A 19,225-nucleotide genomic window follows, 5' to 3' on the forward strand; every position below is an offset into this window, starting at 1 on the left:
AGACTGCGCTCACCTCATGGCCAAAAAGTTAAATTTTCCATGTTGTCTGATGGGCATGTGATGAAGTTGATTCTGCGCCTAGCTCTCTCCAGTCGTGTCGGTTTTATAAATTTCTCTCAATGGGTTATGAGTGTAGGTAATCAGAGTCATTACATTAGACTTACGTAGGTACCATCCCGATTTCCAATTGTCCTGCTTAGATTCGTGAAGCATGCTTTCGGCAAATCATTCGGCGTTGAACAAAAATTTGAGGCAGCCGTGCTATCGGTGACGTATTCTCTTGTTGAATCCATAAATCAAGAAAGCTTCTACGGGCCGGTTTTCGTATCCGTAGATAAGTTTAACCATTAGTTAAGTCACTTGTCAAGCATGACAGCTGCATATAAATTTTGTTGGTTATTAACCAATGATTGAGGTTTTTGACAAATGATTGTATTGTTATAAGGGTAGTCAACTTTAACCATTAGTCAAATCACGTGGCAAGTATGACAAGTACATTAAAAATTGGTTTATTTTAACTTTAATAGTTGAGTTAACTACGGATCAAAAACTGTTCCTAAGTATACGCAAGCCCTCGTCAGAATGCTGACGGAGAAAAAAAACGTAACAGGGGTTCTAGGCGGCCTAGGACTCCTCTGCCGATGTGGAACGAAGGTTTTCGTGAACGTCCTTGAAGATAACACATACTTAATTCTATACATACGTATTTGATTAGCCGCAGTCATCGCAGATGCCTTCGGGCAGCATCAGAACAGTCGAGTTGACCACCTCCCCGACAACTCTCTCATCACAAGCTTGCTTGGTTTGGACAAACCAGAACTAGGCCAGCGTGGTGGACTAGGCCTAAACTCTTCCTTCATTGGAAGGAGACCTGTTCTCGGCAGTGGGGACGTGATGATGGGTATGATGATGATGATGAGACATGAAAAACGTTAATGAACTTATGACCTGCAGCTGTTCTTGCATTCTGATAGGTACGTTTATGTCAATATTTGTTCGCGCTTTATTCTTTACTACACACAGTGCCTACTTAATTCATAATGAATTGGTAAATTAATTCAGCTGCTTACTTGTATTTATTATAATTATGTATGTATATTTAATTATATATGTAACTAGATACCTACTATGAAAATTTAAAAACAAACCACATTGCAAATGTACTTATCTAAAAATGTTAAATATTAGCTACCTATAAATGTTACCGTAAAAATATTAATGTACCAATCTACGATTTATCTATGCAAGGTTGCTACGGGCCGCCTTTTTTACCTGTGGTCAACTTAATTAAACCACTAGTCAAGTCACGTGTCAAGCATGACCGCTGCATTTATGCTAAAAAATATTATTTTCGCGAATTTTGAAATTCATATGGGCTTACATATATTATTATAATAAAGATTTAGACCTACTGCACATGTAGGTTTCGGCTTAGTATATCCTTTTTGCAACACCCTGTATAAATAGCAGCACGGGCACGATTTAAAATAATTGATTATTAAATATTTAAAGTACTTACCTACTTTCAATTTAAAATACGTATAAAACTATATTACCTACATAGTATAATTTTAACAAAATGCAATGTCTTCACTTTTAAGTTTTCGAGTATTATGGTAAAATCTCATGTCATTGCCTGTCGAACGCCCCGCATACCTCATCCTCCCCTCACTGATTTGACAAGATTCTGATTTTATTCTAGCATCAGTGTCAGCCTTAAGAGATTAACACATTAAGAGAAAGCAATACCCCCAGTAGAATATCGAAATCCACTCTATTGAAAGCGTAGCTGAATAGCACAGTCAGTCAGCTCACCGTTCTCCATACCCACTGTACTATTTATTTATTGAAAAAACCGGCCAAGTGCGAGTCGGGCTCGCGCACAAAGGGTTCCGTAGCAGCAAAATTACAGTTAAATCAACCTATCTCAAAAACTATAAGAGATACTTTGATCAAACCAAAAATCGTTGAAAGAGTTAATTAGCATGCATCACCTCTATTTTTTTTAGAATTTTATACCCCGTAGTTATAAAAATAGAGGGGGGGGGACATACTTTTTACGACTTTGAGAGCTGATATCTCAAAAACCGTTCACTTTAAGAAAAATGTTTTTTAGAAAACTTTATATCATTTTAAAAGACCTTTCCATTGATACCCCACACGGGTATGTACATCGAAAAAAAAAATTTCATCCCTCAGTTACATGTATGGGGGGCCCCACCCCCAATTCTTTTTTTTACTATTTTGTGTCATATTTTTGTAGCGGTTTATACAACACATATTCCCATCAAATTTCATCACTGTAGTACTTATAGTTTCCGAGTAAATCGGCTGTGACAGACGGACAGACGGACAGACGGACAGACGGACATGACGAAACTATAAGGGTTCCGTTTTTGCCATTTTGGCTACGGAACCCTAAAAAGTGGTATTGTTAGACGACCGAATGACGTAGTGGTTAGTGAGACAGAGGTTAGTGTACACCCACCCTGACATGGAAATGTTTGCTAAGGCCAGCTGGGTTTTTGACCTGCGTGAGTACGTTATTATACATGTCCTGAATTATGGTGATGTATGATTCTGGGATACATTGGGCGCGCAAAGCTTGCCAGACCAGTTTTCGAGGGACCCTGTCAAACGCTTTCTCAAGATCGATGAAAACAAAATACAGATTTTCTTTATTGTGGCGATGCTTTTCCATAAGTATGCGGATGGTTTGTATGGCGTCTGTAGTGGATTTACCTGTTACAAATCCAAATTGGTTGTCCGTTAAGCTAGTAAGTGTGGTGATTCGGGCGCCGATGACTCGCTCCAAAATTTTGAGAGTGTGTGAGGTAAGTTTTATTTCTCTGTAGTTATTACACTGGGCTATGTCACCTTTATTTTTATAAATCGGGCAGAGAAAACTTGAGCGCCAAGAGTCGGGGATACTGCCTTCGATGAGAAACTTATTGAATAATTCTGTGAGCCAGGGCATTGCATTATCTCCCAATTTCTTCCAGAGATCTGCAGGAACATTGTCTGGACCCATGCTTTTATGATTTTTCATTTTTGCAATGGCTGTTTTAATTTCAGCAGGGTGTATAATGTTTATGGGGACAGGGGGAATGGGTGGTAGTTCTTCACTTGGATATTCTTCATTCAATAATTCCTTGTAATACTCTTCCCAGCGATTGTTTATATTATCATTTGAAGTCAGTAGATCGCCTTTACTATTTTTGATGTATTTGTTGTATTTGATGTCTAAAGTTGATCTGTGTCTTTGTTTGGCTATTTTAAATATTGTTTGTTCACTATCAGAAAGAAAAAGAGAGGCAGTTTTGGGATCCATTTAAAATACCTACTTACTTATCTCTACGAAACGGGTTCCGCTCATCTGGCATAATCTTTATTGACCAAAACTCATTTCGCATAACTCGTATGGTCTAAACTTTTTTGGCCGAACCATCACTTTGCCAAGACTTATGTGGCATAAGGCTCGTTTCGTCTAAAACTCTTTAGGCACAATCTTTAAACACCTAAGTTTCGTTTGCTCAAATTTATGTTCGTCTATACCTATGTATAATCTTGTTTCTCCTAATGTTATCTTAATAAATAATATATTAAGTATGTAGTAAATGTACAAATTGTGGTATTTTTCTCCTACATCCCGAAAATCACGATATTGTATGATCAAAAAATCGAAAGTTAACGACCAATATAATTATTACAAACCCCATGAGATCGAAACCTATAAATAGGTGCGACGACGAGCAAAGCGAGGAGGAGCGTGTTAGGTGCACATGTTCATCAAAACCAAAGCGGAGCGTAGCGAATCGGAGCGGAGCGTTTTCCAAACAGCGGAAACAATACAAGGCACCAGTTTGCGCTATGTAGGGAGACGCTCCGTTAAAGTTAAAGCCAAACTAATATTATTGCTTTGTATAAACCTATGCCATATAGTGGTGGGAAAAACGGCTACATTTTGATAACACGCTACAGACGCTATGTTACACATTTATAGCAGGTTATTTAATCCGCTACGTTATAAAGATATTGAAGAGCAAAAAAAAAAAATTGATGAAAAAAAAAATTGTTGAAAAAAAAAATTGATGAAAAAACCAATGAACTTTCCTTCATACTTTACAGGCTTAGGACTGGCACATCACTGTTTCCATAATGGCACATCACTGTTTCTCTTCATTTTTATGAATTATTGTCAAACGTTCTTTAATTGCAATAACTATTTACACAAAACACTTTAAAACCACAACGTAATATCCTTTCCATGTTTCATCCACTTACGAAAACACACGTAAAGTAAAGATAGGTAAATTGTCCAGTCAAAGTTCAATCACACACAATCACAAAACATTTAAAATACGAAATTGTCCTCAGAACCAAATTGTCCGTTAGAAAGTACCTATTTACACTTACACAAACACTATTTATTTTCAATTTTACACTAAACCTAAATAAACACTATACCTATTTTAATACGTTACTATTTATTATTATGTATATTTACAAATATTTATTTACAGCACGCAAATGCAACAAAACAAACAACGCGATCGTAATTCGTAACGTTGCGCGAGGCACAATTAGCATAGCGGCCACCCGTGGCCGTTGCCAAATCGCGACTGCGGAGCTAATTTCAGCAGATAGCGGAGCGCTATTGCGTATTGAAGCTTGCAGCTTCGCAGCGTCTCGCTCTCTCACACGCGAGTCGCGCGACGTTGCACCGTTGAGAGAGCGAGACGCTACAAAGCAAGTGAATATCGCCTGCGCGGTTATCGCGCGCCACGTCTCGCGGCTGCGAGAAATAGCGGAGCCGCGGGGCTCCGCTATTTCTAGCAGTAGCATCGTGGCAACGGCCGCGGGCAGACGCTGTCCAATTTTGCGAGCTAAGATCGCGAGGGCGTGTCGCGTTATAATTATAGCAGCATTTGCGCGTTCATAAAGCGAATGCTATTCGTTGCGAGCAAATCACTTGCTATGTTTTTTAGCTATATGTTATATTAACCTCCACTAATGCCATAGCATTATTAGGCTATTCAGGGGTTCTACCTTTTTTGGCATAAGATTTTTTTGCCTAATCTCGTATTGCATAGTAACGTTTGGTCAAAGTCTCGTTACGCCGAAAATCGTATGGCATAAATCTCGTTTAGTAAAAAGTTATTTCGCATAACATTGTTTAGCCTAATAATGGTATGGCCAAATCTCGAATAGCCTAATAATGCTATGGCATAGGTTTATACAAAGTAATAATATTCGTTTGGCTTTAACTTTGACGGAGCGTCTCCCTACATAGCGCAAACTGGTGCCTTGTATTGTTTCCGCTGTTTGGAAAACGCTCCGCTCCGCTTCACTGCGCTCCGCTTTGGTTTTGATGAACATGTGCACCTAACACGCTCCTCCTCGCTTTGCTCGTCGTCGCACCTATTTTTGGTTTCGATCTCATAGGGTTTGTAATAATTATATTAGTCGTTAACTTTCGATTTTTTGATCATACAATATCGTGATTTTCGGGATGTAGGAGAAAAAAACCACAATTTGTACTTTTACTACATACTTAATATATTATTCATTAAGATAAAATTAGGAGAAACAAGATTATACATAGGTATAGACGAACATAAATTTGAGCAAACGAAACTTAGGTGTTTAAAGATTGTACCTAAAGAGTTTTAGACGAAACGAGCCTTATGCCACATAAGTCTTGGCAAAGTGATGGTTCGGCCAAAAAAGTTTAGACCATACGAGTTATGCGAAATGAGTTTTGATCAATAAAGATTATGCCAGATGAGCGGAACCCCTATTCAAGATTTGGCCATACCATTATTAGGCTAAACAATGCTATGCGAAATAACTTTTTACTAAACGAGATTTATGCCATACGATTTTCGGCGTAACGAGACTTTGACCAAACGTTACTATGCAATACGAGATTAGGCAAAAAAATCTTATGCCAAAAAAGGTAGAACCCTACGAAACATTGAGACAACTGGAATGGATTCCGAATAAATTTATTTTTTAATAAATCAATAATTTAATACAAGCCAAAACAAAGCCGAATTTTAACATTCTTAAAACTAAAAATCGATAAACAAAGGCTTTGATTCGTAAAGACATGGAATTCAGTATTCGTTAAGTTGGAAAGCAAGTTCATTATCATAACCGATGATGTAACGAGAATATCCTTATTCTTCAGAGCCTTGTCGAAGTCCGTTCGTTGCACATAGGTCGGGGTTCGTCGTATATTATTTATATACTGTATGCTATTGTATTGTTTTCGAAGCTTTAACCTGATGCGGCGGCTCCAGCGGCATTGCTTCCTCCAGCTGCTGATGATGCAGCAGATCCTCCATTTCCTGCTGCGGAAGATGCTCCTGATGCGTTTCCGGCAGCGGCTGATGCGCCGTTTCCTGATGATGCGGCAGATGACCCACTACCTGATGAGGCAGATGATCCATTTCCTGTTGCGGAAGATGCTCCTGATCCGTTTGATACGGCTGATGCTCCTGATCCGTTTGATGCGGCTGATGCTCCGTTTGATGCTGCTGATGCTCCGTTTGATGCTGCTGATGCTCCTGATCCGTTTGATGCGGCTGATGCTCCTGATCCGTTTGATGCGGCTGATGCTCCATTAGATGCTGCTGATGCACTGTTTCCTGCTGCAGCCGATGCTCCTGAACCATTTCCTGCTGATGCGGCAGATGCTCCATTAGCTGCTGTGGAAGATGCTCCTGATGAGGCAGATGATGAATTTCCTGCAGCAGAAGAAGCTCCTGATCCACCAGCTGATGATGCTGATCCGGCTGAGCCATTTCCGCTTGATGCTGCTCCTGATGCTGATGATCCTGATGCTGCTGATCCTGATGCTGCTGATCCTGATGAGCCTGATCCTGATGCTGCTGATCCTGATGCACCTGATCCTGATGCTGCTGATCCTGATGCTGCTGATCCTGATGCTGCTGATCCAGATGCTGCTGATCCTGATGAGCCTGATCCTGATGCTGCTGATCCTGATGCACCTGATCCTGATGCTGCTGATCCAGATGCTGCTGATCCAGATGCTGCTGATCCTGATGAGCCTGATCCTGATGCTGCTGATCCTGATGCTGCTGATCCTGAACCGCTTCCGCTAGATGCAGCTCCTGATGCTGATGATCCCGAACCATTTCCGCTTGATGCAGCTCCTGATGCTGATGATCCGTTTCTGCTTGATGCAGCTCCTGATGCTGATGATCCGCGTCCGCTTGATGCTGCTCCTGATGCTGATGATCCTGATGCTGCTGATCCTGATGCTGCTGATCCTGAACCGTTTCCGCTTGAGGCAGCTCCAGATGATGATGATGATCCATTTCCGCTTGATGCTGCTCCTGATGATGAGCTTCCACTGCTTGATGCTGCTGATCCAGATGCTGCTGATCCTGATGATCCTGATCCTGATGCTGCTGATCCTGATGCTCCTGATCCTGATGCTGCTGATCCAGATGCTGCTGATCCTGATGAGCCTGATCCTGATGCTCCTGATCCTGATGCTGCTGATCCAGATGCTGCTGATCCTGATGAGCCTGATCCTGATGCTGCTGATCCAGATGCTGCTGATCCAGATGCTGCTGATCCTGATGAGCCTGATCCTGATGCTGCTGATCCTGCTGCTGCTGATCCTGAACCGTTTCCGCTAGATGCAGCTCCTGATGCTGATGATCCGTTTCTGCTTGATGCTGCTCCTGATGCTGCTGATCCTGAACCGTTTCCGCTTGATGCAGCTCCTGATGCTGATGATCCTGAACCGTTTCCGCTTGATGCTGCTCCTGATGCTGATGATCCTGATGCTGCTGATCCTGATGCTGATGATCCTGATGAGCCTGATCCTGATGCTGCTGATCCTGATGCTGCTGATCCTGATGAGCCTGATCCTGATGCTGCTGATCCTGATGCACCTGATCCTGATGCTGCTGATCCAGATGCTGCTGACCCAGATGTTGCTGATCCTGATGAGCCTGATCCTGATGCTGCTGATCCAGATGCTGCTGATCCTGATGCTGCTGATCCTGATGCTCCTGATCCTGATGCTGCTGATCCAGATGCTGCTGATCCTGATGAGCCTGATCCTGATGCTCCTGATCCTGATGCTGCTGATCCAGATGCTGCTGATCCTGATGAGCCTGATCCTGATGCTGCTGATCCAGATGCTGCTGATCCAGATGCTGCTGATCCTGATGAGCCTGATCCAGATGCTGCTGATCCAGATGCTGCTGATCCTGATGAGCCTGATCCTGATGCTGCTGATCCTGTTGCTGCTGATCCTGAACCGTTTCCGCTAGATGCAGCTCCTGATGCTGATGATCCGTTTCTGCTTGATGCTGCTCCTGATGCTGATGATCCTGAACCGTTTCCGCTTGATGCAGCTCCTGATGCTGATGATCCTGAACCGTTTCCGCTTGATGCTGCTCCTGATGCTGATAATCCTGATGCTGCTGATCCTGATGCTGCTGATCCTGATGCTGCTGATCCTGATGAGCCTGATCCTGATGCTGCTGATCCTGATGCTGCTGATCCTGATGCTCCTGATCCTGATGCTGCTGATCCAGATGAGCCTGATCCAGATGCTGCTGCTCCTGATGCTGATGATCCTGATGCTGCTGATCCTGATGCTGCTGATCCTGAACCGTTTCCGCTTGATGCTGCTCCTGATGCTGATGATCCTGATGCTGCTGATCCTGATGCTGCTGATCCTGATGAGCCTGATCCTGATGCTGCTGATCCTGATGCTGCTGATCCTGATGAGCCTGATCCTGATGCTGCTGATCCTGATGCTCCTGATCCTGATGCTGCTGATCCAGATGCTGCTGATCCTGATGAGCCTGATCCTGATGCTGCTGCTCCTGATGCTGATGATCCTGATGCTGCTGATCCTGTTGCTGCTGATCCTGAACCGTTTCCGCTAGATGCAGCCCCTGATGCTGATGATCCTGAACCGTTTCCGCTTGATGCTGCTCCTGATGCTGATGATCCTGATGCTGCTGATCCTGATGAGCCTGATCCTGATGCTGCTGATCCTGATGCTCCTGATCCTGATGCTGCTGATCCAGATGCTGCTGATCCTGATGAGCCTGATCCTGATGCTGCTGCTCCTGATGCTGATGATCCTGATGCTGCTGATCCTGATGCTGCTGATCCTGAACCGTTTCCGCTTGATGCAGCTCCAGATGATGATGATGATCCATTTCCGCTTGATGCTGCTCCTGATGATGAGCTTCCACTGCCTGATGCTGCTGATCCGGCTGCTGAGCCGTTTCCGCCTGATGATGAGGCTCCTGCTGCACTGCTTCCACTTCCAGATCCTGCTGCTGCAGATGAGCCGTTGCTTCCGCCTACACCTCCGGAGGCGGCTGATCCTGCTGACGTCGCTGATCCGGATGATCCAGAACCACCTGAGGAGCCAGATGCGGCTGTAGACCCTGATGACGCGGATCCTGATCCTCCACTACCATCGGCTGAACCAGAGGCTGCAGTTGCGCCGGATGATGCTGATCCTGATGCTGAGCCATAGCCAGCTGCACTCTCGAATGCAGCCTGGTCAGCGTCGTCGTTCAGGGATTCACTCATGTCACTGCTCTGGTTAGACGTGGAGGTGCTGTCCAGGGTGCTGGATGTAGCGGATGTACCGTCAGCATTGCTAACGGTGTTGCCAGTGCTTTGTGCGTAAGTTTGAGCATCGTTGTGTGATGATGAAGTGATGGCGTTTCCGTTACCGTCGGCGTATGAGCGAGAGTTGTCGTTGGAGACGGCCTCATTGTCTAACTCGGAGACATTGCTGACTGCTGATCCGTCACTGGCGGTAGAGGCAGTTTCGGCCCTGGAGACATCTTTTTGCGCATGAGTCGAGCTGCTTGATGAAATCGTTCGTGGCTCTGTGGATTCAAAAATATTTGTAGTAGGTTAAAAGCATTCCAATCCAAATACATTTAAGTATTTTGTTTTCTGATTACATCAAACATCACCACCCATCACGTCCCCACTGCTGGGGCACGGGTCTCCTTCCAATGAAAAAAGGGTTTTAGTCCTAATCCACCACGCTGGCCTAGTGCGGATTGGTGGATCCCAGCAAAAGCAAGCTTGTGCTGAGAGAGTTATCGGGTAAATGGGCAACCCGACCGTCAGATATTTTCAAGATGCCCGAAGATGCTCTCTCTCTGCCTAGTCTTAACGACTGCTGCCAAAACAGCAACCGGGACGGGACGTTTAGCCGTTTTATGATACGGTGCTGTCAAATTTTGATCAAATAACTATGATATTATGTTTATTTCGCGTAATGTGATAGGTACTTACTGGGATAAGCCTGGACTGCGGCAAAGGCCTGGAAGAAAAACAAACATGAAATCATTATTTTCTGATGGCCTCTGATTTAAATCTATGGAAATACAATTTAAAAAACAAAATTGCACAAATAAAAACTAAGAAAACTTAGCAAAACAGAAGAAAAACTTGGTTGGGAACTTACCACGAGCACGAGAAGGCAGATGGTCGACTTCATGTTGGTTGATGCTGAACTTGCTTTGGTTATTGCCGAGCTCAGAGCAGCTTATATACTAAACCACATGTGTGATCAAATAGTCTATTAACCAAGTGCATACTTTTGTCAATATAGGCTTTGTTTATAATTGTTTAGTAAATAAATAAGTAGGTATCTGTAATTATTTTCTATCAGGTCATGTCTTTTTATCATTGCCAAGATCAACGTGTATTGAGTTTTATAATAAGTGTAATGTAATGTAACTTCACTTTTGTCTTTCTAGCACTTATTTTTAAAGTGATCAAGAGATCAGAGAACTAACTTAGATAATAGCACTGCATCATTCAGAAAATAAGTTTTGTTTCCTGGCATCAAATTATTTTATCTGGAACTTTACGAAACCCTTGGTCTGTAAACCTTAGAAACTTGTTAGCCTATTTAAAAAAATATAATGCTGTGATTTGAAAGCTAGATTTTGAGTTTTTAGGATAAAGTTTACGAATCAGTAACATACTTAATTATATTCCAGGGACTAATTGGACTAATTGGTCGTTGGTTAAAACGTTTATTTTTTAGTAGGTAACTAAAAAAAACAATTTACTTATTAAATAAAAGTAAACACTGACGGTTGCTGCTGAGAGTTTTGTTGTATTCATTTAATTGTGACGCTTATTTTCTATGTTCAGACATGTTTCCACTGAATTCTGCTGCACGGGCACTGTTTTCAGCTGGACTGTTTCCAACTGGTGCTTGTTTGGCTTGACTGTTTCCGACTGGTGCTTGTTTCACTGATTTGTTTCCGCCAGCATCTGCCCTATCAGATCGCTTTCGGCTTGACGATGAGCTTTTACTAGCCGAAGATTTGACATGACTGCGTTCATTTTTAGCTGCAAGGTCATCCGCATTTGAAGATCTACTAGACGGAGGTTTTACAGTGGAGCTATTTGATCCCAAATTTGTTGCTCGTTCTTTTGCTATAGTCCGAATAGATTCAGTATTGTGTTCAATATCTGGTTCTGTTGATGTCTCGATGGTTTTGGTTACATTGGATGCGTTCCTTTCATGTTTTCCAGATATTTCTTCAGTAGTACTATTTTGGTAAGATGTTACTACTGTTGCATCCTTAGCAGTTGTTGATATTGATCCTGTGATTACGTTGTGGTCAGCCTGTACTTTTGAAGATTTATCTAAAAAATATATTAAATTATATAAGTTGAATTAGTGTAGGTACCTGTTATAGAGGTAGGCCTATTAAAGACCTAAACTTGACGGTTTTGTTCTTTAATACCTATATTATTATTATTATTATTATGTTGTGTCGTTACCATCACGGGACCATGGGGTCCCGGGCATTTGGAAGGCGTGCATGGGGCCGAAGCCAACATGTAGAGGCCCGTTTGACAACATTAATCTATATGAAATGTGACACCAACCGAAGATTTTCCCTGTGTAAACTATGGAGTAAACCCAAGGAAAATCCCCGGTTAGTGCAGGACTATTGTAGGATATGGAGAAAACTAATACAGGGTTATGGAAGGGGGTGCTAAATGGACTGGGTAACTGGGACTATGGAAGGACTATGGCCCCTGCCTGGACCTATATGTTTCACACACGGATAAAAAGGCAGGGGGTGACTCGCACACACAGTAAATGGGCCCCCCAAAACAGTCGCTAGCACATAACAGTGACGTAGCAACAATGGGGCAACATGGCATGAGGTGCTAAGGATGGAGAGGTATTCCACGGCTCTCAGGACAATCGCGTTATCGGTCAAGATCCCTACAAGCACCTTACTGGGTAATACAATATTTAAATTTAAATTATTATTATTATTATTCATTATTAAGTAAACCAGTAAAAGGGGTAGGTGTGAAAGCTTCAATCTGAAAACTTTTGGCAATTGGTAAAAACCACTAGTCTTATCCCAAAGTTACTATAGGGAACATTATTTTTTTCCCTCATTTTCAAAGTGACGTAGATCAAAACTTGTTTGGAATGATCCTCAGAGTCACTTAGCAAAATGAGAGACTTAGGGCCTGTTTCACAGTGTCTGGATAATGGATACCTGTTAGATAAGACATGCTGTCACTCTCTGGAATTAAGGTAGAATTTCACCAAACCCTAAACGTATTTAGCAGCCTGTCATACCTTTGTCAGTTACTACAAAATGAATTTAAAATTTGATTTAAATACAATTTTAAATACGTTTAGCGTTTGGTAAAAGTGACCCTAAGTCTGTTTTAGACATGAAATCGTGTATTTTATCCCACAGGTAGCCATTATTATAGTTACAGTAAGTATAATATAATTATAACAGTTAACATACCTGTAGCCCCTTGTTCCCCAGCATCAATAGGTCCATCTGATGACTCTATAACTTTGACACCATCAGATGATGGAACGGCTGCTTCAGAAGACACAGATTGGGAGGCTATCTCAGATGCTGCGAATTTGGTGTTTTCTTTTGCATCTCCTGAATTCAGGACTGAAGATCCGTTGGAAAACGTGGACACTGATATTGAACTGAAATTAGCTGTTTCGTTAGTTGACGCAGCCTTATCAGCGTCCAAATTCAAAGATACATTAGTCTGTTTTGATGTGAGACTATCTATGGTCTGATGTGCTGTATCATTTGTATTGACATCAGTTTCTGGATTGTTGGGTTGGTTAAGTACTGAAGAGCCTGATACTGAGCTGAAATTAGCTGTTTTGTTAGCTATCGCAGCCTTATCAGTGTCCAAATTCAAAAATTCATTAGTCTGTTTTAATGTGAGACTATCTATGGTCTGATGTTTGGCTGTATCATTTGTATTGACGCCAGTTTCTGGATTGCTGAGTTGGTTAAGTACTGAAGAGCCGTTAAAAGCCGTGGAAACTGATACTGAACTGAAATTAGCTGTTTTTTTAGCTAACGCAGCCTTATCAGTGTCCAAATTCAAAGATACATTAGTCTGTTTTGATGTGAGATCTATGTTCTGATGTTTGGCTGTATCATTTGTATTGACGTCAGTGGCTGGACCGCTGGTTTGGTTAATTAAAGTATCGTTCTCTGGTGGTGAGTGATTTTGATTGATGCTTCTGTTATTGTCACTGTGCGAGGTTTTGTTTGTGTTTGTGATAGTTGAATTGTCCATATTGACTTCGTCTTCACTGTTGGGGTTAGTTGTTTCATTTTTAGCAAAGTCTTTATCATTATGACTTGTGGTGTTTGTTGTCGTGGAAACTTCATGTGGATCTGTTGACGATGTTTGGTTTAATTCCAATAAATGTACCCCAAAATTTATAGAGGTTTTAGTCGCTTTAAAACAGCTTCACAATAATTTTTGTTAATGAATATTGACTTTTTGATTGAAAAGAGTCTAAACTACTGTGTTTCAAAGCAATTTGTAAAGGTTCTCTAAACTTAACTATTGGATTTGGATCTTACTTATATCGATTCTGAAGGCACAATATTTTTGTTGTCTAACTCTATCGGTTACATAACTACATTTTTCCACTGAAAAATTAGATTTGCACACACACACATTGAGTATTTTTTTAAATAAGGAATATTTAATAGCATAATGTATACCAACCTATAATTTCTCTTGCTCTGGATATTAAGGCCACTAGGAACTTGAGTATTCCCGGTTTAAGATGACTTTCTGCCCATCGCGCCGTTTGGAGCATGAAAAATAAAGTAATGTTAATATAGGGACTTAGGGCCGGTTTTTTTATGCGTAGTGAACTCAACCATTGGTCAAAAATCGCAACCGTTGGTTAAAAACCAACATTTATTAGTAGCTGTCCATGCTTGACACATGTCTTGAGTAATGGTTATAGTTGACTACGATTAAAAAAACCGGTCCTAAATCATTTGACTAATTTTATTGTTAAAGTAAACCATAAATTGAAATAATACTAAGCTCTAAAACTAATTAACAACCTAAACTAAATGAGCACCTATAAATATACATAATCCTAACTCCTAACTAATATTCAAAATGCGAAAGTAACTATGTCTGTCTCTCTGTCTGTTATTCTTTCACGCCAAAACTACTGAACGGATTTGAATGAAATTTGGTATAAGTACATACATATAATGATCTAGACCCTGAGTACCTAAGAACATAGAAGAAAGAAGAAGAAGAATTCCCACGGGAAAACTTTTTAAGGCGAAGCGAAAGTTCGCGGGATCAGCTAGTACTATTATAAAACTACCTAGGTACCTATCTTATTTTTATTTTTTTAAAGTTTTTTTTTTATAATCTCATTTATTTTATAAGCCATACATCCTAATTTTTTTTAAAGTTGACTTATAAAAAAACCGGTCAAGGAAGGTCAGTGTGTAGAAAGTGATGCTGTTTAAAGTGCATATAATGTCTAACTTCAAAGCCGGGTACTCGGGATACTGTATACACGCACGCACTCACGCCTTGTACTAATGTACTCCCTTGCGGGGTAGGCAGAGGTGCATTGCTGCACCCACTTTTCGCCAGAGTGTTATGTTAGTCCCAATGTAATAGGGGGCGAGCCTATTGCCATTTTACGGGCACATCCAAGACCCGAGAACAAATATCTGTGTTTAAACAAATATCTGCCCCAGCCGGGAATCGAACCCGGGACCATCGGCTCAGTAGTCAGGGTCACTAACCACTACGCCATTCGGTCGTCGGTTCGTTAAAAGATTATTACATTAAAAAACAGCTATCGTATAAGTTAAGTATTATTGAACTTTTACATAGTACACATTAGTACTACATAACTAGGTACTGACTAATCTACTCAAACAGCTGCTATTTTATTCGCGCTTTCAGAGTTGATGGTTATTAAAGCGCTCTTAAAGGATTGTGATGTCTTAGAATGTACTAACACTATACTAAGTAAACACTATTGCTGGTGCACCCATGAAGGAACTTTAAACTAAGATCAACCTTAAAATATTGCCGAGTTTGGGTGCTTATAGGTACATAAAGAATCGGGTTCCCTGTATCTACCCGTACCGGTAACGAACGATTAGGTATGCGAACTGAGAGATTTAAAACCGGGAAATGCGTTCTCGCAGAAACATAAACAGCAGGCTACCGGTACGGGTAGATATAGGGAACCCAGTCTCTCTATGTAAGCACCCTTAGTCATAAAATTAGGGTAGACTGTGGTTTAAAGTTAGTTCGTGCAACTCGGCATTTTTCATAGATTCATAATAATTGATTGATGAAGTTGACGACACGTAGGTATACCTACAGAATAATTAATTTGGAGTTTTTCTGTAAGTATTATACTTAATAATAATTATAAAGATTATCCACATAATCTATTTATAAATAAATGTATTCATACTTATAAGTAATACCTACTTACAATTGAATTAAAATGAAAACACTTGTACAAATGAATTGTTAAATTAACTGCACAATTCATACAGTGATACCGACGAGTTAACCCTCAATATTTTAATTTTTAACCATATACGCTTTATAACACACTAATTTATTTTTTTATATATGGAAATTGATTTAATGCCTATTTTTGAATAGTCAGTTAGAGCATAACCAGGGAGTAGTGGTTGACTTTTGACACATCTGTCATGAATTTTATATGGAGATGACGTTTAATTTAAAAATCAATCCCTGTCGGTTAAATAACCGACTATGGAGGATATGGCACTTATCGTTTTATAACTTAAATTAACAAAATAAAAACAAGACGTGTGAAAAAAAAACATATATATATTATTGTCATACTGTTTTAAGTTCAACCTAATAACAACCATTGTACTAATGAATAAGGTCAAAAATCTTCTAAAGAACCAAAACAATTAAAAATAATTAGAGCTTAATGATAAAAGTGGGGTGTTGTTTGTTGAGGCATTTCTTTTGCACTGGCACTCCATCTAGTTTGTATTAAAAATGCTGGCTTTGATAAACAATATTACGAACACGACACCTTACGATACGATCATGTGCAACATCAGAGCAATGATTATAAAAACTAGTGAGTAAAAGAAAGTGGGATAAGTACCTCTCTCTCTCTCTCTCAGCCTTCTGTAGTCCACTGTTGGACATAGGCCTCTCCTAACGATCGCCACCCCAAACGGTCACCCGCCATCTGCATCCAGCGGCTTCCCGCTACCTTCCGCAGATCATCAGACCAACGGGTTGGGGGGCGACCGACACGCCGTTTGCCGACACGGGGTCTCCACTCCAGAACCTTTCTACTCCAGCGGTCGTCGGCTCTGCGGGCTACGTGGCCAGCCCATTGCCACTTCAGCGTGCTAATCCTTTTGGCTATGTCGGTAACTTTAGTTCTCCTGCGGATTTCTTCATTGCGAATCCTATCTCGCAGGGACACGCCTAACATAGCCCTTTCCATAGCACGCTGAGCAACTCTGAGCTTGTGGATAAGCCCTTTGGTGAAGCACCACGTCTCGGCTCCGTAAGTCATCACTGGCAACACGCACTGATTGAAAACTTTTGTTTTCAGACACTGAGGTATGTTTTCGGTAAGTACCTAGGTACTTAGATAATTAGATATACTTATTACCTATGTAATCTTATATAAAATTTATTTAAATTGATATCTTTTTAGGGTTAATCAGACCCACTGTGTATTTTATACACTTATTTATGTTCTACAGAATGACATTAATTACATATTGTATTTTAATTACTATTATGTTATGAACATCAATGTTTACTCGATGCAAGTTGATAATAATTAATTAAAATTTAACAATTATTATTGTTGAACTTAGCATGCAAGCTTGTGAATGTTTTTAAAAGCAAAATAAACAGCTGTTGTTATTATTATTACTATATCTGCTTACATAGTGAATTCCAACTGACTTATTATTTTCGCCTTTTGAGACGAGCGAATGGTGTAGTAGTTAGTGACCCTGACAGCTATGCCGAAGGTCTCGGGTTCGATTCCCGGCCGGGTTAGATGTTTGTTTAAAGACAGATATTTTGTACTCGGGTCTTGGGTGTTGGTGTACCTTAGGTACCTTAGGTACATAAATATCAACACTTAGGTACATCATATGTATCTTTTGGGTTTGGTAAGCAGTCCGATACCTATATTACAGGCTTTTCCTAGCTGAGGCGATGTCCCCACACAATTATTATTATCTTATTCTAAAAGACGTTAAGAGAGTGTACTTATTAAAATAGGTATTAAAACAAAAATTATACAAACTTGGATGCGCCTGTCCCCCAGAAACAATCTGAAAAATTTATATTAAGGAAGTACTTAACTATGCCCTTATTCATAGAAAAGTCATAGGATGTTTTAGCTATTGAACTGTTGTGCCCCTCTCTAACTAAGAACAAATTGTTCTTTGACAGAGAGGGATAAAACAGTTCAATAGCTAAAACGTCCAATACATTTACTATGATTAAGGAGGTTTGAGTGTTGCTTAAAAGTAAGCGTCAACCTATCGGTATTTGCTTAGGTATACATAATAGGTAGGTAGGTGATTTTGATAAATGTATGGAGAAACGGCAATGCCGATGAAGTGGAGGCACTTTTGTGTGAATTTCTATACAAAGACTACTGAATGCGATGCGTCCGTTTTGTACGATGCCGAAAGATGGACGCTTACCAGGTACCGATCAGTAAATAGGTAAAATAAAAATAACTAGCTCTTTTTTTAAATTGTGCAATCATAATGACAAAGGGTCCCTACCCTAAGGTAGGGTAGGGTAAATTTTGCAAAGGCTCTCAGAGCAATCGCGGATGCCGGTCAAGACCCCTACATCTACAAGCACTTACTGGATATACTTCCTTCCTCCAAGCATTTCTGCTCTAGCGGTACACCACTCAAGCCAGCCAATGAAGGCAAGCAAGAGGTGGGAGATCCTGTTCCTCGTCAGTGTTCACTCTGGACAACCAATAAAGGCAAGCCAGAGATGAGGAACAGGGGTTCTCCCGGGCATCGGGTGGGTGGGGTCGCTAATGCCCAACAGCTCGTCACAAGCTGCCCTGCCGCTTTATTTATATTATTACACGTATTGTACTATAATATATGCTCACAAAACAAACTCTCGTACTTATGCTCATAATGAATTAGTTATGGAACGATTAGATATATACAGGGCGTTGCAAAAAGGGTAAGTAAGTAAGTAAGTACTAAACCGAAACCTACGTGTGCAGCATGTTACCTATATCTAAGCCCGGAAATGAACTCAAAATATCCAAATTATAAATGAATGCTCGATGATGTGAAAGGACACAACCAAATTAACATGATCGCAGGATATCAAACGCAGGCCATAGCAACGTAGCAATAGCACACCTGTCGTGGATAATACCCTGTATGTATAAATTTACTTAATTATAGGAATATTTGCTTACCACCAGCAGTATAATTCCGAAATATAACTTCATCTTGCTTGATAATGAACTTGCTATTCTAACTTCAACCTATGTCCTCCTTTATTTATAGTCGAACTCATTACGCACCTACTGCAGAATAGACTGAGTCAACATAAACTATACTTTTGTGTAAACGGCAACTGTGATTCTAGCTCCTACATATTCTATTCTATTCTCTGTGGGGGTGTTAGTAGGTACCTGGGTCTCTCGAATGGAACATATGAGCATATTTCCAAGGTCTAAACTGCCTCTCTAAGCTTGGACCATTTCCCACCACGCTGGACCACGGCGGGTTGGTCGGTTCACATATCTAGATGTGCGAAATCTAGATGCAGGTTTCCTCACGATGTTTTCCTTCACCATAAG

General features: G+C 40.8%; 2 protein-coding genes across 2 annotated transcripts; both read right to left on the reverse strand.

Annotated features, from left to right (window-relative positions):
* Window positions 1-356: 356 nt before the first annotated feature.
* LOC119693338 (secreted protein C) lies at window positions 357-10,624 on the reverse strand. The gene is made up of 5 exons (XM_048624299.1): window positions 10,496-10,624; window positions 10,324-10,351; window positions 9,237-9,905; window positions 7,305-7,364; window positions 357-376 (listed from the first exon to the last, which is right to left on the reverse strand). The coding sequence occupies exons 1-5, from the start codon at window positions 10,526-10,528 to the stop codon at window positions 357-359; spliced, it is 810 nt and encodes a 269-aa protein (XP_048480256.1). The 5' UTR covers window positions 10,529-10,624.
* Window positions 10,625-11,176: 552 nt separating this feature from the next.
* LOC119693339 lies at window positions 11,177-17,712 on the reverse strand. The gene is made up of 4 exons (XM_048624217.1): window positions 17,681-17,712; window positions 14,083-14,151; window positions 12,834-13,742; window positions 11,177-11,694 (listed from the first exon to the last, which is right to left on the reverse strand). The coding sequence occupies exons 3-4, from the start codon at window positions 13,639-13,641 to the stop codon at window positions 11,177-11,179; spliced, it is 1,326 nt and encodes a 441-aa protein (XP_048480174.1). The 5' UTR covers window positions 13,642-13,742; window positions 14,083-14,151; window positions 17,681-17,712.
* Window positions 17,713-19,225: the final 1,513 nt, after the last annotated feature.

This window comes from Plutella xylostella, chromosome 11, assembly GCF_932276165.1.
Source record: "Plutella xylostella chromosome 11, ilPluXylo3.1, whole genome shotgun sequence".
In the NCBI taxonomy this organism is placed as follows: domain Eukaryota; kingdom Metazoa; phylum Arthropoda; class Insecta; order Lepidoptera; family Plutellidae; genus Plutella; species Plutella xylostella.

Excerpts from the sequence above, each read along its gene's own strand:
- LOC119693339 (XM_048624217.1), bottom strand. The coding sequence starts at position 13,641 with ATGGACAATTCAACTATCACAAACACAAACAAAACCTCGCACAGTGAC. Across the intron at positions 11,695-12,833 it reads TGGGGAACAAGGGGCTACAG|ATAAATCTTCAAAAGTACAG; the intron begins GTATGTTAACTG and ends TATATTTTTTAG.
- LOC119693338 (XM_048624299.1), bottom strand. The coding sequence starts at position 10,528 with ATGAAGTCGACCATCTGCCTTCTCGTGCTCGTG. Across the intron at positions 10,352-10,495 it reads TCTGCCTTCTCGTGCTCGTG|GCCTTTGCCGCAGTCCAGGC; the intron begins GTAAGTTCCCAA and ends TTTTTCTTCCAG. Across the intron at positions 377-7,304 it reads AGCTGCCTCAAGCGGAAACG|CTGTCATGCTTGACAAGTGA; the intron begins GTTCAGGATCAG and ends ATTTATATGCAG.